At 43.0% G+C, this 22,003-nt stretch overlaps 1 protein-coding gene across 2 annotated transcripts in view; it reads right to left on the reverse strand.

Moving 5' to 3' along the window:
* The window catches only part of UST (uronyl 2-sulfotransferase), a 194,417-nt gene that overhangs the window by 139,124 nt on the left and 33,290 nt on the right, over positions 1-22,003 (reverse strand). The window contains exon 1 of one of the 2 annotated variants that reach the window (XM_034061059.1): positions 15,830-16,476. The exons of the other annotated variant lie outside the window; for it this stretch is intronic. Coding sequence (XP_033916950.1) covers positions 15,830-16,094 — 265 coding nt within the window. The 5' untranslated portion in view covers positions 16,095-16,476. Of the gene's footprint in view, positions 1-15,829; positions 16,477-22,003 lie in introns of those variants that run through there. 2 annotated transcript variants of the gene reach the window in all.

Raw genomic sequence — 22,003 nt, forward strand, 5'->3', positions numbered from 1 at the left:
AGAGTTGCATAAATAAAATAATATTAAGTAATTAAATGCAAATTCTGAGAAATTTCAATATGTACCAGTAGAATAAACCTACTTTGGTCACACACACTGTTATTTCTAGTTAAAAAAATAAGTATCAGGCCCTACTGAACTGTAATTCTCAGCAGGAACCTAACTTTTGTGTCACAGACAGACTGAAGCCACTAACACTCATGTAAGAACATTAATGCAAACTCTGACTTTTTAGCTGCCTAACACAAACTTTACCCAATTCTAAACCCCTTTTATTTCCAGGATTTTAAATTGGCAAAGCAATTTACTTAATTTCTTTTTTTTTCTTTCCCCTCAAAGAAGTTGCAATGCATGCAAAAGCACACAAAAGAATATTTCACAAATTTATATTTTCTCTAACCTGTTCTTTGTGGTTTACAAAGAATTACAGCTGCAGGAATCAGAACACATCAAATCTCACATTAGTGCTAATATCACTGTGTTAAAAAATGTCAAAAACCACAGTGAAAGAAGGAAAGAGAAAGAATGCTCACAGTTTTCCTCTTTTTTGTTCTTCCCTCCATTCTTCTTTCCCAGTTGAGGAGCTTTTTCCAAACTATACGTGTGACTAGCACAGTCTTACAACCTCTTTGTGCTATGACCAACTGCAATATACAAGACTGTACTAAGAAATCTACTTAGTCATGTGGCAACAGGAACTAGAAGTACTAAGTTCTGCAACCCATGAACTATTCTCTGTTCCAGCTGAAGACCTAACAAGTGGTGTCCCTCAGGGATTGGTGTTGGGACCAGTCTTGTTCAACATCTTTGTCAGTGACACGAACAGCGGGATAGAGTGTGCCCTCAGCAAGTTTGCCGATGACCCAAGCTGTGTGGTTCTGTTGATACACGGGAGGGAAGGAATGTCATTCAGAGGGACCTTGACACACTTGTGAGATGGGCTGATGCCAACCTCATGAAGTTTAACCATGACAAGTGCAAGGTCCTACACCTGGGTGGAGAAATCCCAGGCACAGCTACAGGTTGGGCAGAGAAGAGATTCAGAGCAGCCCTGTGGAGAAGGACTTGGGGGTATTGGTCAATGAGAAAATGAACATGAGCCAGCAGTGTGCACTCACAGCCCAGAAAGCCAACCGTATCCTGGGCTGCATCAAAAGGAGCATGACCAGCAGGTCGAAGGAGGTGATCCTGCCCCTCTACTCTGCTCTCGTGAGACCTCACTTGGAGTATTGTGTTCAGTTCTGGTGTTCTCAACATAAAAAGGACATGGAACTGCTGGAACAAGTCCAGAGGAGGGCCACGAGGATGATCAGGGGACTGGAGCACCTCCCATATGAAGACAGGCTGAGAAAGTTGGGGCTGTTCGTCCTGGAGAAGAGAAGGCTGTGTGGAGACCTCATAGCAGCCTTCCAGTATCTGAAGGGGGCCTACAGGGATGTTGGGGAGGGACTATTCATTAGGGACTATAGTGATAGGACAAGGGGTTACGGGTTGAAACTTAAACAGGCGAAGTTCAGATTGGATATAAGGAAGAAGTTCTTTACTGTGAGGGTGGTGATGCACGCGAATGGGTTGCCCCGGGAAGTTGTGAATGCTCCATCCCTGGCAGTGTTTAAGGCCAGGCTGGACAAGGCCTTGTGTGATATGGTTTGTGTGAGGTGTCCCTGCCCATGGCAGGAGGGTTGGAACTAGATGATCTTAAGGTCCTTTTCAACCCTAACTATTCTATGACTCTATGCCACTAACATAAAAAGGATACCATGAAAATAAGTGAGATGCCTGGCCAGTGAGCAGGACCCAGTGCACTCAGAGATCAGAAATGCAGTCCGGAACAGAAGTGAAGCATGGGTGTTTAGAGAAAGAGAGTGCACACTGTGTTTTGTTATTTATAGAATACATGTAAGGATATATTATTCACCAGGGCCATACTATAATTGAATAGCTAAACCTGTCATTTGTAACTTAGAATATATATTGAATATTATGGCTTTAATTTCTCTGGTGCTGCCCATATTCATAAAAGAACAGTCTGAGACCATCACATTTATTTCTTCCAGAATTGAAATTTCAAGCTTGAAATCCAACTGAGGAACCAGAGTACTCTGCTTGAAAACAGAAAATTTTCATGCTTTGTGAGCCAAATCATAATCACGTTGCAAGAGCAAAGAGCTACAGTATAAGCATTTTGACTTGATCTGCCTCAAAATTTCATTATTTCATGCTCGCGACCCAGTAATGATTCTGTTGAATGAGAAAACAAGTTCTCCGGTCACTTTCCTCATACGATGCAACTGTCACATCAGGATTAAGGAAATCTGTGGGTGTAAAATTTTAGTCAAAAATAGCCCGAGAGCCTACCAGATGGACAAAATTTGCATGAGCCTCTCATCACCTCCCTCGCACTAGGACCTCCTTTGTATCAAAAATATTTCTGTCTTCAGAATAAATAAGTTAAGGAAACATTTCTGAAGCTGACTATACAGCTTTTAAGCTGTGCTGGCTAAATAAAGCAGCTGTTTTAACATCTACCCATGCCACAGATACAACTTTTTCCACCCACAGTAAAGGCTTTGGTGAGCAAATTCCACAGAGGTGTTGAAGACAGCTGCAGAAAGCAGCAAGAAATACTTTTCAGTGGGAACAGGCTCCTTAACATGCCATTTATCACTTATCTGCTCTCCTAGTACTATTCCTGTCTTTTGCAGGCTCATTTTAAGCAGAATACATTAAAAGGTATGCTGCTCTAGCTTAAATCGGGAAAGTTCTACCCAGCAACCTATCCTGCTTTCACCCGACTTTTTCTTCCACCAGCTATCACTCCCTCCTACATGATTCCCTGCCATTTTCAGAGTCCCCAAGCTTGACATACAGCTCTGCAGTAGCAGGCTTCCCCACAGATGGGACCATGGTGAGGAAAGACTAACAAGGTGCTGCCTGCAGACAGGAAAATGCGAGTTTCCATACCTGTGCTAGGTAGAGGCTCTGCTGGGTAAAAGTTGCTCCACAGTAACAAAGGTCTGTTTTCACAATTCCCTGAACAATCTCATGCTTCAGAAGCCCCATCAAAAAGACAACTTCACTACTTTTCAGGAGTGTTATGCCTCAAAGATTGTACAAACTCAGATCACCCCAGCCAGGACAGGCAGGTAAGCGCTGAGACACGGGCAAGTAGCTGAGTTTCCCTGTGGCTGAGTATCAGTGTTTTGTTGGACACTCTGCACATGTTTGCAGGCAAACCCCTACCCTTCCAAGACTGCAGGGAATCATATCCCTATTCTTGATCCTGCTATTGATGAGACAAATAACAGCAAGGAATGTGGCCTTTCTGTGCCCTTTAAATAAAAAAGGGTTAATATTTACCTTCCTCTTTGACATGCTAGATGGAGGCTGCTGTATGAGGGTAAAAAACAGACACTTGTACTCTCTGGTCAGTAGTGAGAGAGAGAGAGAGAAAAGAAGTGAGGAGGACACTTAGCAGCTTCTTCTGAAGAAGACTGAAGATTTCTTGATCTATGACACCTAACAAGAAATTCCAAACTTGCTTTTTCTGAATTCTTTTTTTAGTAAATAATAAATTTATAATTGCTACAATAGCTACAAACAAACACCTCTAACTGCGGAGCAGGGTAGTACAAAGAAATTCACTACGTAGGCACAGCTCTTACCCTGACAAGAGTTGGGTCCATGCCCCCCACAAGATTTATAAACCTCAGTAACATCTTTCTGAATCTCACTTCCCTTTTGTACCTAGTATGAGCAGTGCATACACCAGCACCAAGTAAAGAACCACAGCACACAGAAATGGACAAGAAAGTACATCAGCTCATTGGGATAACTCACCAGATAAAACCCACTGGATCTTCCACTGCCACTGTACACTCCCATGCTGGCCTCCAGTGCCATATCCTTGAGCTAGTGGAGCACAGAGGAAGGTGGCAGTGTCCACAACGGTATCATAACGATTTACACTATGAACTTGCTGCATGCAGCTTACTGAGCATCTCAGCACAGTAATAAGATGCAGTTACTGTCAACCTCAGCTGTATCTGAGGTGGGGTCAGAAGGTGAAAGACACTACACACTATTTAAAAATCTTTCAGCTTTTAACATTGATAACTAAAATGTTCCAGGAAAAAAAAATTACAAAGCTGTCAGCTGTTTCCATGTAACACAGATCAAAGAACAGACAACTGCTGAGCCATAAAGAATCCCAGAGCTTTGCTAAAATTTACCTCATTGATTAGATGAGACAAGTCAAATTCAAAACCAGAGAGGAAAATGCAACAGGCTTAACAGAGAAAGGCTGTTTATGAAGAGATTAAATAACTCATGCCAAGTTTGACTGAATCCTCAGAAAAATATTCTTTAATGGATGAAATTGATTGGTTTTGGTGCTTATGAGTGAGGCAATGTATACAGCTTGCAGTTTGGGAAATAAGTAGTTACTACTTCAGCTTTCATTTAAGCACACTTCTGAGAATGGCTACTTCACATGCAAGAGAGTGGTATTATCCAGTTCATAACATGAACTTCCATCAGCATAAAAGTGATTTAAGAAACTTCTCTTTCCTCCTGAACTGCCTCTGATTTCAACACTTCCTCAGCTAGTAAGTGGCAATACACCCTCAGATTGAAGCTAACTCTCAGGCTCTCCTGCCTCCATGCCTGCTCCTAATGGCAGCCAACACATTTGCTCCTATTCACTTATATATACAGGTACTGCTATTTGCCTGTTGTACAGAGACAGTGATAACCAAGCAACCAAAATACACCAGAAAAAAAACCCAAAAACTCAAACAACTACAGGTTAGGCCCAACTATTTTGTTATTCATCCTCATTTATTTATTGTGATATCTCCCAATAGGCAGCATAAAAGAAATTTGTACATTTGTATGGACAGTTCTGCTATGAAAGAACAATCAGCAGCAGATATGAAAGGAACCAAGAAGTCAGCAATTTCACAGCTTTTGCCTTACAATGTCTGCTGCAACATTTCATATCAAAGCTGTTGTCGCACACCCTTTTCATGGAACTGCAAGATTTTAGGAGAAACAAATATGGCATCAAATCTACCCATGAAGCAGGGATAGATAGCCTCTGAAGTGTTAATTTTCCACTGCTTTATGTGGTCTTTATTTTTAGGCATCCTAAGCACTCAGGTTTCAATGACCAACTGACACAAAGTGACCTATGCATCTAAAAAATCTTGGTAACATAACTTCCAGGCTTCTCTCCCCCCATCTCCTCTCTGGAAGCCTTCCACTAGTCTTCAACCTATGTTTCTAAGAATAAATACTATCATGACCTAGATTTTTCCCACCAAACTTCAAGCACTTCACTGTGCACAAGTCAGGGGCTCTGCTATCATAAAGATACAGGCAGCCTCAGCAGCTCTTTGGAGATACCTCTGCCTCACCCTGCTGACTTCAGAGGGAACCTCTGAAAGGAGTCAGGACCTTGTAGACAAGGTACAGACAGTCTAAATCTCAGGTATATTTTTCTAATCATCAAGATGCCTGCCTGTCCCCTCTTCCTGTGAAGTCCTCTCCCACTTAAAAATCTCTTCTCGGCACAGTGCTTCCCAATCTGAATGCAATTTCTACCTGTAACCTCAAAGTTGTACAGAAGAGGTCTACCAACATTCCAGCTCCAAGATACTCCTCTGTATTTCAGAGTATCTCATTAGCATTTTTCCTTACCTTTTAAGAATGCAAAGGCATAGGCTACTCATGGGACACTTCTAAAATCCCAGTTCCATCTGATTTTCAACACAGATTCAGATGGCTCTTATCTAGACATAGGTCAGGCAAAAGAGGCAAGAATATTTGCTTTATAATACAAGCCACTGAGGAAAGAGAACCTGACTGGATGAAACAGGACCACCAGCAATACATGATTTGGAAACCACCAGCTGCTAAATATCGTCTGGGGTGTTGTACAGGAACAGATTAACAAGAGGACTGGGCAACTACTTGTAAATACAGAAGGAGTAGAAGGAAAATAATGTGCTCACAGCAAAAGGCAGTAAAAAACAGATGAGAGAAAATGAGACTGAAGAAAGAGTACATTGGTACTGTACAAGATAAAATCACAATAATACTGAACAATTACTGTAGACATTTATAAAACTATGATGTCATCTGAAATTGAAGCTGAAACTGGTATATTATGGGACAATTCTTAAACACTTCCTGAAACAACATCCTAACATGTTTTCCTCTCACATCTCCCTATCTGCCCTAGATCCTTCAGGTCTTGTGCCCTTTTCAACACAAGTCACTGCCATCAAGCAGAAGTGTACAACTTCATATCCTGAACAGACAATTAAAAAAACCATCTAATCAGAAAAACACTTCAAGTTTTAATCTGCACAAGAATTCCCAAGCAAAGTTTAGGAGCTCTTACATGGATACATAACTAGAACTTACATTTGAAGAGCAAGCTTTGCATTCGGGACAGAAAAGCCATACAGAAATCATTGAGACAATCCTAGTTTCCTCCAAAGTAACCTGGCATTCTGATCAAAAACCAAACAATAACAGATACTTTACAATAGTCCCTAGCAGTAATTAGGCAAAAGCTACAAAACATTCATATATTTGTTACAAATTTGTTGTACAGATTTTAGAAACACCTATTGTTAAGCTACAAGGACACCCCAGATGTCTAGGACTTTCCAAATTGGGAAGACTGGAGGGGAGGAGGGAAAAGAGAAAGAGAGGAAATAATAGGTCAAATTCCCTTGACTAGCAGCTTTTAATCCAGCTGCCGGCAGCCCACCTCACAGTTTTGTCACTTGCTAGCAGTTCAGTGACCTTGTATGAGTACACTGTTATGCTGGCATCCTCTCTCTGGGGCAGATACATTAAACTAAACCAATCATCCACTTAACCAGTAGAGTTTTCTAAAATAAACATTCTCAGGGGTGCTAAAATATAATATTTCACATGGCAAAGATGCACAGCTGCTTTATTCAAACCACCATGGGCTCTATCCCAGCATCGTGATGACTTCTACCCAGAATCATTAAGTGTGATAAGAAGCAAGTTTTGGCAAGCATCCAAATGTCTGCTTCTGAAGCATTAATACTTAGAAACCCCATACTGCAAACCTAATAATTGTACTTCCACGCATACAGACAAAGCCAAATGTCTATTTTCTACACAAGAGGGTCTGCTTCCCTCAGTGCAGCTCTACAGAGCAAGAGCAAAATAAAGTTCAGTCAAATAATTGCTCTCCACTTCCTACCCACCCCTCCAGTCTCCAAACATCCTCTAACCCAGATTCTAAAACAAAGAAAAACAAATGCCTCACTATATAAACATAAGTCATGTTTGAAAATGTTCTTGCCTGCTCACCAATAACGATGGGGCAATTTTCCTTGGTGAAAAGCCATGTCTCATCACTGCCCCCAGCTTTCACTTCAAAGTTAAATAATAATAATTAAAAAAAAGGGGTTTATGTTATGCTTTTGAGCCGCTGGTCAGACTAGGTTTTACAAACAAGCACCTCCACTGCCCAGGGAAAAGCAGAGGTACTCAAGTCTGGTGTTCCCCTCCAAGTTAATGGCAACAGGCTACAAATGGTTGACATCTCTGAAAAGACTAATCCTACTCACATCAGAGGTCTATCAGACACTGTCATGACCTGGAAGTGGCGCTCTTTCTCCTCACTGGTGAGACACGAAATGCAGATAAATAGCAGAGAGTGATACCAATCTTACAGTGAGATACAGAGAGGAACCAAACTATCACCATTTGCAAAAGGATTCTTGTCCTTTTGAAAATGGTGATAGTTTGGTTCCTTATCGCTTCCATGATAATGATGAGTAGAACTTAGGCTCTTGCAAGCCCTGGCTCCAAAACCTAATGCTTTGAAAGCACAACAACACAGAAGGAGGAGCAGGAGGACCTTCCTCCTCCACCGAGTCCTTCAGGAAAGATAATCCAGTTAAAGAGGGCTGTAAACGCATCCTTAAAAATTATCTTCCCTGAATAACAGTGCAGTAGTTTATTTTGGTGTGTTCATATCCACTTGCATGAGCACACAGAGTCGCTATTCACCCCCTTGGCTGCACTGGTAACAGCGGAAGCACACAGGGCTTCCTTTCACAGCACTGCAATTTAGAATAGTGCTCACAGGGGGTCAGCAGCAGGTGCAAAGTCATAACTTCCCCAAACCCACTATAAACAGGTTTTTGTCCAGTCCAAGATTAAAAAGTCACATCTCTCCTGCAAATGTGTTTGCACAGAGGGACAGCTACAAAACCAAAATAACCAATAGTGCTCTTCCCTGGGTTACAGGAACCATAAATTAGCTAACTGCAAGTGTTTTCACAAGGCTAAGACAGCAAATCAGAAAAAAGGGCACTCTTAAGTGCCCCAAATTTATGTCAGGAAAATGGGGTGATTATCATACAAAACACACTCAAGCAATTTCAGTAATTCCAGTTTCTTGCTAGACATGAGGAACTCCCTCTTATTATTATATTTATTAAGGGATCAGAATAGACCTATATATATATATAAAACAAATTAAAAACTTCCACTTACTGTCACTGCTTATTTTGACATGTGCCATTGATTTCAAATTCATGGTTTTATCAGAAATCAGTGCAGCAGAGCTAGCATAATGTTAATGAGAGTTAAGGGGGGGGGGGGGGAGGAGGGGAAGGAAATAAATTAGACAAACTTTATTTTCCCCACAGAGCATTAAGTGTTGAAGCTTTTGTACCAGTTAGTTTGCTCATAGGAAGAATCTCGCTTTCTGGCACCCTTTAATGCTTATCATTCTTTGTCAGATCCTAAGCAAAAGCAATCTTCCACCTCCCTAATTTCATATGAAAATAGGAGAACCACTGCATCAATCACCTTTTTTTCCCCATGACAGCCACAATTCATTTTGGCTGAGTATTCTCTGATAGGGCACAAACTGCTTGCTGTTCACTTTGGGAGAATAAAGCTTTAAGAAACTGTATTTTTACTTTCTTTTTTGCAAATCAGGTCTAAGCAGCACCACTGGAAACAAGAAATAAGTGAGCTGGTTATATTCTCCTGGACATTGTCTTCTATATGAGGGCATATATGAAAATTGATGTCCTTTGATGAGACTCTGGAAACCAATTATAGCAATAACTCCTGAAGTACAACTGCACAGAGACTGTCAATGAACAGTTTGATACCCTTGAAAGAAAAGCAACTGGGCCACTGACTTTGCCTCAGCCTACACAGGTGTTCCTTTCTAACGTGTTCTGTCCGCCTTATCTCCTTGACATAGTCAAAATCGCTCCACAACAAAAGGATTTATCACAAGTATCTTTTTCCTTTAAGTATTTCTATGGCTACAATTACTGTAATAACCTGAGAATATCATATTCTGTTACACATTTACCTTCAAAATGTCCTTTGGACAAAAGGGGATTTAGTGCAGACAGAATTAGCACACGATTTGTTCAACATGACATGAAGCCCGTCCAGGAAAGCAACTGAAGCCTCTCTCATCTTCCCAAGCACAAGTGGAGCATCCCATTAAATCAGCAGACTTGTCCTCTCACAGGTGTATATGCCACATATATACCACATATACTTCAGGTCAGATAACCTGAAGTAAACCAAAACCAAATATATTTTCTAAAAAGCTGTAATAATATTAATTCAGCTCCTGATGAAAAGGAATCCTTTAAATCCCTTGTCAACAGTTGACAATATGAAACAGAAAAATGTATACAGCTGCATATATGCGATACCAGATTCCCAGATTTTGAAAGCAGAAAATACATCTTTGAATAAATGCTGTCCAATTTTCCAAATATACCTTGAATGTCATCACAACACATTCATAGTCTTAAGACATTTTTTGCTATGACTCTACTGCACAGTGTTTTATGGCCAGCCAGGATAATGTAGTCCAGTGACTACTTAATCTTTTTGAAAGGAAAAGACTTGAGCTGCTCATATGAAAAGGTGCACTTGTTCTCCTTAGAGCACTCCCTCACACCATCATGCGTTAGGTAGAGCTTTGACATTCTTACAATCAGACAAGCTGTGAGTGATGAGCAAGCCATGCAGCCTTTTAACAAAAGCTTCTTGGAGACAAGGCACATCTTTTGTCTTCCAAATAAGCTTACTTATAACTTGAGAGCTTAGCAACATAAGCAGAAGTCCAAATGTAATTTAACTAAAAGATAATACATACCACATCCACAATAACAAAATGAGGAGGCCCAAAGAGGGCAGAAAAGTTAATTAAGAAAGATAGCTACAGATTTGTCATTTTGGTTCAGATCATCTCTTTTCAAGGCTTTAGGAAGGAGTTCCTAAACTGATCCTTCAGTTCCTTACAGTGTTAATGAATTTTAAAATATACTAAATTCTAAGTGCAATGGAATTAAACAATCCGCTGAAAAGCCGCAGAAAAAAACAAAACGCTTTGAAGTATGGAAAAACTCTTTTGAAAACACTATGCATTCTTCAAAACAATAACAAAAGAATGGGCAGTAAGAACAAGACCAGGGCCTTGCTAAAAGCATATTAACTTCAGAAACAGGTATTGTGTCACCATACCGTAAATGTCATCCATAGACCTGTCTCTCCTTGAGTGTGCTTCTCCTACTCACTGGGCCTTCAAAACTGTCAAGGATTCATGATCCATGTGCAGAACAAAACTGGATAAGCCAACCCTTTTGGCCATAACAATTCACCATGCTTTTTGTCAACTTAAATGGAGCACACTTGGTGCTTTTATTGTTTAGAAAAGCTTGCCCTGAAGAATTCTGTGCTTTCCATCATTTTAGGTATAAATGCAGTATTACCAAAATAAAAAATTCAAACCAACCCCTCAAAACAAAGTCCAGCTGTTGTTCTCCCCTCCCGCTTCTGCAGTTTAGGAATAAAAATTGTATACATAATGCTGTCAGTTACTTTTATTGTTTGCTTTAGATAGTGTTTCTTTTTTGTCCCTCTCTTCACATGTTAACAGGAAAAAGACAGAAGCTTCAGAAGAACAAACAAACCAACCAAAACAACAAACAAAACCCCCACCAAAATAAACAAAACTCCCAAAACACCCTACCAAAATAAAGCCCATTCACACTACCTCAGCTTAAAAGTCTCACTTTGTGCTTAGTTTGAAATATTTCAAACATTTTTGTTACAACCTCCCAAATACATTTATCTTTGCTTCTTCTATTTAAGAAGATTATGGTTATATTCCTCCACACATCCAAAATAAAGTAACTGCTGTGACAACTTTAGGCCTACCAGGTACATCTAGAAAATACCCAAGAGCTTCCAGCATGAAAGTGAGAGTAGGTACAAATTTAGAGATTGTTTTAAGAACATAACTGTCTATTTCAGTCTTTTGTCTTGCATAGGAAGCCACAGCACAGGCAGCTCCCACATGCCAGTGTACATGTTGGCAGGTTCCTGGGGAGTGCAGCCAGGGAAACGCTTTAATTGAGATGAACAAGTTTGCACTGCAAATACTGGAGATCAAGAGATTTATTTCATTTTTTTGTATTGGCCATTAGAGGGTTGCTACCAGCCCTTGGAAATACTCATTTCTGCACTTTGAAGCATGTATATATCACAAGCCAAAGCAGGGAAGAACAAAAGCAATGCAAAAAAACCCACCATAGCTGCAGGGAAATAGAGTCCCCAGTGCATTCCCCAAAAGCCACTGGGCTATCCAAGATTTACAGTTTCTGTCTTATTCATATAAGGGAAGACTCATCTTGCTTCCTCCCACTGCTGGAGTTGTTTTTTGATTAGCAAGCCAGGATTACCTTGGCAGAATCAACAAGTAAGACCTCATCTGTGCAAATCTCAACACTCCAGTTTATTACTGGAAAACCTGGCAGTTTTTAAACTTTCTTGGTTTTTGGAGCTCACAGATGTTATGCAGCCCCATGCAACAAATCTATGCCTACTGGGAACAGATGTGTTTTTAAGTATCTTCCACAGATTCTTTAGAAATAACCCACTGATGTCCCTGCCCTCATCAATTAAATGCTGAAAGCCAGGGCTCTAGATCTACCACACTGTATTGGCACAAACCGCGGTCAGAATGGACAGGAGAAGCCATTAGCTTTCCACAGATCTTTCTGCCCTGTGAACAATTATGAGCTTGCAGTCAGAACAGGATAAAGAACAAACCTCATACCTACTTCTCTACCCTGACTTGCTCCGTATGACTCTGGCTGAGTTTTATAAAACAGAAGAGACAGCAATGCAAAGTGGAAACACTGAATCTAGCTACCTTCTCCCTACAAACTGACAGCATGTTTTTCCAAGGTTCTCCCCAGTTAGTATGGCAATCAAACAAAAAAAGAGACGCACAGGCACAAGGCACCAGAGAAGCTGGTCCAGGAGAAAAACAATTCACCAATAATCTGAATATCCTAAAAATACACTCATCTCCTCTACCACCAAAGGGAAGTTCATAGGACTAGCAAATCTTCATACACAATTCCTCTGAAAATAAACTCATACTTTCTCCTCCTCCGCAGCGTATGATGCAGACCTAATAACAGAGTAAAAGTTTTCTACCACCAGTGTTTTCACACTGCCTTTTCTTTTATGCACACACCTGCCTGACACAGGTGTGATTTCTATCCTGATCGCTACTGAAGTTTTGTGTCGCTACTTAGGAAAATCCTTTCAAGTTCTGAGGTAAAAAACATCCAAGCATTCCCTCCAGAGTAACATAACCATGAGCAACACAGTGAAACCTGCAATGCTAATAAAAACCCCATAGCCAGGCAAAATGAGCCCTCATCACACTGGAGGCCACAAAGCAGCTAAACAGAGAAATCAGTTTTCCCTTTAAGCTAGTCCTTCTTTGCTCTTGTAGATTTAAATACAGTAAGGGCAATTGCAAAATTCACACACTGCAAACATAGCTTGCAAACTAAGTGCTCATTTTTGTTCTGGGATTTAAATTTTAACAGCATAAATTATGTGTTGGACAGACTGGAAGGAAAGAGTTGCTTGTACAGTGCATCTGTGGGTTCAGGAGGAAAAAAAAGTCTAATTTTCTTAATGTCATGAGACTCAACTAGTCCAACTGTTGTATAAAACACACATGCATATGTAGGACTCTGGTAGTTAGCAGGACTGCATTTCCAATACCTATTCCTCCAAGCAGTTCTGTTAGTTTCCTGGAAGACAACACAACTATTGGTTACCAAAAAAAAAAAACGTTCTTAATTTGTAAACCACCCCAAGCCGGATACCTCAAGAAGTACACACCACTCCTGACAAACCTACACTCGGTAAAACAATAAATCGTCTTTAGCAACGTCATCACATCCATCAACTCTGACAACACAACTGAAACTATAAACCAAAGAAGTGTAAAAGAACTTCAGAAAATGGGATGCAAACAGGCATGTGAGCACCCAGACAAGTACCTTCCATTTCTCTGCAGAGGCAGCAGCACCGTTTGCTAAGTGGGACTAGGACTGCAGCCACAAGGACTCTGCCTCTCTCTCAGCCACCAGCCTGCTGCTGGATGTTAGACAAGTTCTTGTCTCCTCCATGTCCCAGGTGACCCAGGCGTTGAGAGGAAATTCCTATACTAATTAACAAGTGCAGAAGTTCATTAACAGATAGCTATTAATAGATCTGTTGTCTCCTGAGAGAATCCGGCACTTCAAAAAAACCCAAAACCATTTCCAAGTAAGACTGCACTCCTTCCCCAGAGGCTCATCACATCAGGCACACACAATAAAGGCTTTTCTGCACTTTCTGAGTGCCTCACAAAAAATTATCATGACCCATTCACCAAGGCACAGTGGTTTCCAAGCCTTTCATCTGCAGGCCTCAGAAGATTTTCCAGCAGACACACAACTACTGGCTAGAGCAGTTAGGGTAGTACATCCTAGTTTATTTCCAGGATCCCTCAAAAGCAGTCAAAAGGCCACAAAGCAAGAAGCTGTGTAACCCTGCAGCCTATTCCTGCACAAGCCAGGCAATATTCATCCTTGATGAAGATTATTGACATCGATTCCCTGAAAATCAGAGGTCTGTGCTTGATCCCACTAAAAAGTCTATCAATTGTAAGCAAAATCTGCTTCTACCTTGATGGAAAATTTCTCCAGTTTCTCTCCAAAGAATTTCTTCCTAATTGTAACATTAAAGGAAGAAACAAAAAAAACTAAGGAAGTCATTAAAACTCAAGCCAAAAAAAGCAACACTTTGTTGTGTTTGGGAAGTAATATTCAAAACACTTCTCCTGTTTTAACTTGAATTTTCACTTCCCCCCCCCACACCTCCCCAATCCCCTCCAGTTACAGTCAGAATCACAGATTAACATGAAGTGGAAGCAACTTCTGTTCCCCTGGTCCTTTTCCCTCAAGAAAACAGGGACAAATTGACTTGGGTTGCTCAGGGCCATGCCCAGCTGTGTTCTGAGTATCTCCAAGGATATCCCAGCCTCCCTGGGTAACCTGTTCCAACATCTGACCACCCTCACATTGAATTCTTTTTTTCCTAATATCTCATTGGAATTTCCCTTGTTGTAACTTGTGTCAGTTGCCTGCTGTGCATCTCCCAGGAGAGCCAGACTGTCTCCTCTCCATACCCTCTCATTCAGTTAACTGAAAACATGGGACACATGTCCACTAAAGACAAGCAACACACAGTTGTATTCCCAATATGTTCATTAAAGTATGTGTGCACACACATGGATGTTCAGCTTATTTTCCTGAAATACAAGTACCATATTTTTTTTGCAGCCTAATACTGTCTTGTGGATGGCTCTTCCGCACTGCCTGCCGCCAAAGGCTTACCTTCACAGACAAGTAACACAGAGTAGCTAACTTGGTAAAAACCCATACCTCAAGATTACCCTGTAGCAATCCTCTCATCCAGAGCAACCCTTAGCTTTTGTTCCCTATGTGAACTAGCCCTGCCAGCCTGAGGTACTTACACGACCTCACGATACACTGTGGTTTTCGGAACTTCTCTGTTAAGCAGGGAAGCAACATTTAGCGATGTGGAAACTGGGCACAAAGGAAAACCACGTGCAAACTTGTGGTCAGCACGAGGATGAGGACCACAAGCCCGCAGCTTGTATCTGCTCCGTGGTGACACAACTCCTCGGGGTCACGCAGGCTGCAGTGGCAAAGCACCGTAGCGAGCTCAAGTGATGGAGCGCGGCTGCTCTCTCCCTGCGAGCGCACCTTTTTCTCCAGAAGCCAATCTGCTACACATGGATGGATGCTTGGTGGACGTGCTTAGGGGGCTGGTTCTGTTTTGGTTTGGGGGTTTCGCTTCATTTTTTACACCACCACCCTCTGCCATGAGCCGTTTGCCGTCCAGTCCACCCCAAAGCCCCTGCCCGCACCTGAGCGGTGGGAGGCACTGTCAGACCTGCTATGCCCAAACCCCCTGCGCCGGTACCCGCGGGCAGTGAGCCCTGCCCGCCTTCCTTCTCTCCCTCCCTCCGCGGGTACTTCAACCCGACCTGACAGCAAGAGGTAGCCGGCAGCCCTTGTCGGTCAGCGGCCACAGCCTCGGGTCTGAGGAAGGGTCTCGACGAGACTCTACCTTTGGCCGAAATGAACTTCAGATAGGGCACCCCCGTGCGCTGCTCCCAGAGCGCAGCCGGTGCTCCCCATCTCCGTGCCGGACCTCACCGACCATCCCTCTCAGGCAGCTCCGGCCTCTCACAGCCCCGCTCCCGCCGCCCGGGTAGGTCGGGGGGCCCAGCGAGTGCCCCGTCCCCCCCCAGCCCCCGTCGTCGGAGGGGTGGGAGCCCAGCCCAGCAGCCACGGGGGGCGAGTAGGAGCCGCAACAAGTCCCCGCCGCCGCCGCCAGCCGCCCTTACCCAGATAGTGCCGCAGGTCCAGTAGAAAGTGCGGGGGCCCCCCGTTGAGCTGGTAGAAGAGGGAGCCCAGGCAGAAGAGCAGCAAGGCGGCCATGCAGAAGCCGTAGTCGCGCAGCGAAAGGAAGGGTAGCAGCGAAAGGGGCCGCCGCCTCTTCCAGCCCCCGCCCTGGCCCGGGCCAGGGCTCCCTCCCGCTGCCGCCGCTGCCGCCGCGGGGGGCCGGGGCGCCGGGCAGTCCCCGCCGCCGTGCTGCTGTTTCTTCTTCATCCTCCCCTTCGCCGCCTCCGGCTCACACAGCCCTCCGGGGAAAGCGCATCCTCCATCCGCCTGCTCAGCTCCGGCTGCCCGGGGCGGGGAAAGTTCCTGGGAGCTTAGGGGACCCGTCCCGTCTCCATCGCCGCCGGTCCCCAACTCCGCGGCAGGCGAGAGTCCCGGCGCTGCTGCTGCTGCGGCGGCGGCTGCTGGTGGTGGTGCTGCTACTGAAGAGCGCAGTTAAGGGGAGGAGAAGGAGGTGGTCACCATCCCGCTCCCTGGGGCTCCTCTCCTCCTCCGCCGTACTCTGTCTCCCTCTCTCCGCTCGGCCTCTCGCTCCGGTGTCAAGTTACAGCCAACACTCCGCCGCCGGCCGCCTGCAACTCGCGGCTGACTTGTGTGCACCGCCCAGCCCCGCTGCCCCCCACTCGCCCCGGCCCCAGCGCCCACCCCCGGCCCGCCCCGGCCTCCGCTATCTGCGGCGTGCACGTTGCCTCCGCGCGAGCGACCCCTGCGGGCGCCGCCGGAGTCAAGCCATGGGGCGGTAGCGGCACTGCCCCACCTGCCCAGATGCCCTCAGGCCGCGGGGAGCGGGGCCGGGAACGGAGGGGTAGGGGTGGTGGCAGCGGCAGAGCTTCCCACTGCTCCGGAGAGCAGGGGCTGCCGCCGTTAGGCCTGACTTGTCCTAAGTATCCCTCGTGTCTCCGCGCCTCTCCCGCTGGAGTAGGCTTTGGGGGCCAGTGTCCCATGCCACACGTGCCACCTTAGGGCTGCCAGATCTTGCAGTGGTCATAGCAGCAGAAAGGTGATTTAGACACAGCGTGAAGAGGCAGCACCTTTATAGTCACATAACATCATTTATGGGGAACAGAGGGATAGCTGTTTGTGTTGTGGCTTTTGGGGGATAATTAAAGTGGGGCTGTTGTCTAGTGGAGACAAGGCTTTAGACAAGTGCGGAAATGACAAAATTAAGATTGCTCAAGCAACCTTAATTTGACCCCTTTGTGCATATGGTTTATGATACAGCCTCTAATTACTTGATCATGCTATTTTTTCCTAGAGAAACACTTCCCACCATGCACAGGGTGAATGGCATTCACTCAGCACTGAGCTGTTTAGTAGTTTCCTCCTCTTTATACAACATATGTCCGCAATATGTCCTGATGGCTTATTTGAAGCTATTCTTGTCCTTGGGCATTGTCTTCAGAAGAAATACATTTCAGTCCCTCACATGACTGCGTTGCCAGCACAGCAGTGGAGGAGGAGGGCTTGGGGTGCTAGCACCACTTCACTGTTTCATTTTATGGGCCTGGCTGGGGGGGGGGGGTGTCCCCAAGATCCTGCCCCAGGATCACGAGACCCCTCATTTCTCAGCAATAGCAAGTTCTATCCATCATGGGCTGGGAGAAAAGTAGGAAATCACAGCCCAAGTGCAGCCTGCCAGGGCAGAAATTAAAAAGCAATCACCCTTTTCCTTTTCAGGCTCAAAACCCATCCCGATTGCGGGGGCCTGACTCATAACTTTTGTGCACTTGAAGCTGGAAATTTTGCTCAGGAGATTGTACTCAGATGGTTTTGCCAGTTCCACTGGGGACCTGGGTAAATGCCCAACTCTTACCTACGCTGCTGGCTTTGTTTTGTTGCTGGCATCTAGCAGCAAAGGGCATCTGCTGAAATAGGGAAATTAATCTTGTTGGTGTGGACAAGAGCACAAAGCCAGAATCTGACAATAAATAACCAGTCCCATTGCATTCCTTGATAAAAAAATATCCACATACTGGCTGAAAGGGCAGACCTTCTTAGAGAGGTTGGAAAGGCATTTCCTGGGCTTAGTTACACAGTTCTAACACATCACTGCACAAATCCTTCACAATCTTACACAAAACCGTTAGCAAAGACAAAGTTAGGAATGACACCTCGTTTTTGAAAAGGAGAAAAGTAATATGATACAAAAAGTAAGTCCACTTTGGGATAGTGTTTAAGCACCAAAAAGGGGAAAAAAACCAAACAGCAAAAGGTACATCTTTAGGACTGTGGCTCATTTTAAACAGAAGACTCAAACACCTCTCAACAGATAAAAGTCATAACTCCAATTGTATGGTTAAACTACCACTTCTTAACTCTCATGAATGTTCCTTTGAAACACTTGGGAAGTATTGGTGGCTCACGTAATGTGAGCTGCTCTCATGGATGTTTTACATTGGTTTACATATTCTTTTCGAATCTACTGGCTTGTTTGAATGACCACACTGGATATTGTTTAACAGTGGTAGTTGCTTTTATAGATGACAAACAGGTAAGAACTTATACTGAATGGCTGAGAAAAATTGATGCTTTGATGAGAAGACAGACAACACCTGTGAGGTGAATCAATAAATCTTTGTTTTTCTGGTTGCAAAGAATGTGTTTGATCTCTAGGAAGAGTTTGGGGTTGGTTTGTTGGGGTTTTTTAAATGAAAAGATGGAAAAACAGAGCAATCAATGGAATAAAATTTAAGTGGGAAGACTACTGTTGAGAGAGTTCTTTCTGTATTTCTAAGCATTGACAGGTAAAAAAAATCTCTTGGGAGGAAGAAGAAATAGAAATCTGTTTTGCTCAAGCATACACTTCAACATATAAATTAAGTTGTAAGATTAGTTACTTTCACACATATGAACTGTCACACCTGCATTATGCTACTATTTAGAATGCCTAAATCAAACGAGGGCAATGAGCAGGAAAATAAATACTGTTTACTTTGTGCTATAGCTTGATACAGCAACTGTTTTCTTATTCTTAATTCCCCTATCACTCATCAACTGTAATGAAAGCAGTATGATTTTGCATGCACAGCATAAAGCAATTAAAACATATATACATCCTTATTACATTTCCATTCACAAAAAAACCCCCAAAGAATCCAAAATACAAACCCCATGTGAAGGGAATGTTATGGTTGAAAAGCCAAGTGTTGATACTTTAGGATAATACAAAGGTAAGATTTTTTTCAGTCTTGTTTTGACTGGCAAAGGGTATGACTGAAGAATTAACCTTTAATTGTGGGATGATATTGTTTTGCTCGGAAGACCACTGCCTCATACAGTGCACAGGATGGACACTGTTCACTAAATGTGCAGCTTTTCAGTTTATGTTTAATCTCTTTGTTCAACATATGTCCTCAGGCTTCGTTTAAAGCTATTTAAATCCTGCTTGTAATGTGGAATTATTAACATTATAGCAGGCTTTTCTACAATGTTTATTGTTACAGTACCTTGAGCATATGATGAATGCTTATGAATTACTTTAATGAAATATAGCTGATACCACCATTTTACTAATTTAGAAATGAGACACAGAAAGATTAAGGTAAATTTATCTATTAATTTTGGTTGCCAGCCTTGAGATGACTGGAGTTTTCCTTGGTGGCATTGTGATCACTGTGCAGCATTTTGTATGTTCAAAGCATAGCTTGCTCTGACTTCAGATGCAGTCATGAATGCCAACAACTTTTACAGATCAGACCTCAGGCTCTCAAACCAAACACCAAGCATAAAAAGATAGCACTTGGTGGCCACCTGTAGTTCAAGTAATCTTCCTGACATCATCTAGGAATGCTGTGGTGCTAGCAGACACAGAATCAATTACTTTCAGAGCAATATTCACTGCAGTAGTCCTTTTCCTCTGCCTGCCTTGACCTTGTCCCACTCATTGTTTTCCTCCTCTCCTAGATCTAGTCTCAGCTCCAGGATCTTTGTCCAAATCTCTTTCCTTCAATGACCTCATCCAGTCCAGGTCCAGCTATTGCTCAGACTGAATCCCTCTCCCGGCTGCAATGGTTCCAGAAAGAAGGACACTGTGAGCACAGAGGTGCTTCTCCTGAAATTGAATGCTCCATACAAAGGAGTGGAGCTGATGAAAGTTTCCAGTGGGTCTACATTGGAGGTCTGGTAGAGATTCCTCAGCTGATTAGAAACTCCAAATACATGGATTCAGAAACAAGTTCAATGAGTGAGATAAAGAGCTCCTGGAGGCTGTATGTCCAGCTGTACTTGCAGAGACTCATTCGGCCACATCAGCACGAGCTACTCACCGGTTAGTCAGGCCTGGCTGAGCCAGCCTCAACATAACATCTTGCCAGCTAGGCTGTGCATTCCTGATTCTGAGCCTATATGGCTAGTACCTTGTTTGGGAATATCTGTGCCCAGATGCTGGGGTGCTGCAGGTCTCTGTTACTTAGAGCACATAATCTGAGGTTACACAGAGATCTCTAGTCTTCCATGTGAATAGCAAAATCCACACACTCAAAAACCAAACACCAGTGCTCCAAGGAACAGATGCGCGATGATTTCCCATTTTTGCAGCGGTAGGATTTTATTTCTAACACAGGCAAAACATTTCCCCCTTATTCTTAGAAACATCTGAACACATTTTATTCAAATTTTCTAACTAAATTCTCATTAAACAAAATTCCACAGCTGGGATATTTCAGAATAGGCAGTTTGCAAAGGTATAAATAACTAGAAAGGGATAAGATATAGCCTGGGCCTGAATTTTCATCAGACAATAAGGATAAAGGAAATTTAGATGCAAGGCTTCACTGAGTCAGTGTTCATTGGTGTAGCAGAATAATAAAATGTAATGTCATCCAAGAAGCACCCATGAAGGATCACAGCCTTGGATTCCTTCAGCACTCCCTGTGATTCAGAAAGTGTTCAGAGCATAACAGAGTAATTGTCGGCAACTGCGCAGGCTCTATTTTGCTTTGTTCAGTGACAGTTAATAATTTGATTGAGATGAAATAAGGGTGCACTGTACGCTTTCATTTCATGCATACACAATGCTTGCAAGTTTTTTCTGCCTTGACTGAACCGAACTGCAGCTCTTTGCTGGCTGGTTGCATTAATTTCTGTCCTTTGTGGAAGGTTCAGGAATATAACCTGACATATATATATATGACAGTAAATATGTGAAGACAGGGAAACAAGCTCGTGTGCCAGATAGATACAACTTAGTGACACTTAGATGGAGCAGGTTCACTTCAGAAGAGGTATTTATAATTTGTAATTGAAATGCTACTTGGAAGTATATAAGCATATTCTATCAACATCACTTGGTGTGTGATAGATTTATCAAAAGGAATTTTTATTATTCCTTTGGCACTGCTGGCTATCTCCATTGAAGTGCTGCTCACAGAGCTATCCTAAATCCTGAGACTACTTTTTTTGTTTGCTGAATCTTCGCAGAAAATAATTAACAAGAGGATTCAATTAGGATGCTTTCCTTTTTAATGAGCGTGCATTATCAATCAGAAGAGGCAATTGAACCTAGAGGCACAATAGAAGAGGATGTTGTATAATGTATAATCTTGATGATCAATCCTTTCCTCTCATAAATATCCGCTCAGAATTCCCCAGTTGAGTTCCCTTTGACTTTGTGTCCTCTTTGTATTGATTTTCCAATAGCAGTCAAATTCTTGCACTTGTGTGCAGAAACTACTAATAGAAAGGCAGAAGCTTCATTGTGTAAATGTGAATTTTTACCCAGCAGACCCATTAAAAGCTACATGTGTTCAGACAGTTAACAGAGTAACACCATATGATGTACTAGACAGATTTAGACATGTAAAGATGGAGACAGCCACATGGGGAAAATACATTACTAGTGCTAATTAGGTACTAATTAAGGTAGATAGTTAGGCACTTATGTCTAAATCCAGGAAATGCAAAAATATGTTAGAAACACACAGCTACCTCCAAAATAAGAGGTGCATGCATGCAACCAGATGCAGAGCTATGCCACTGTAATACCAGGGAGCAGCAGAGCCAGTTTAGTGCAGGGTGTCAGGATGGCTCTTCGTTGTGGTTTAAACACTGGTTTACTTTGGCCAGTCCCAGAGAGATTTTACAGCTCTTCATAGTGCACCATGTTCTGCAGCACAGGGAAA

This window comes from Melopsittacus undulatus, chromosome 3 (genome assembly GCF_012275295.1).
Source record: "Melopsittacus undulatus isolate bMelUnd1 chromosome 3, bMelUnd1.mat.Z, whole genome shotgun sequence".
In the NCBI taxonomy this organism is placed as follows: domain Eukaryota; kingdom Metazoa; phylum Chordata; class Aves; order Psittaciformes; family Psittaculidae; genus Melopsittacus; species Melopsittacus undulatus.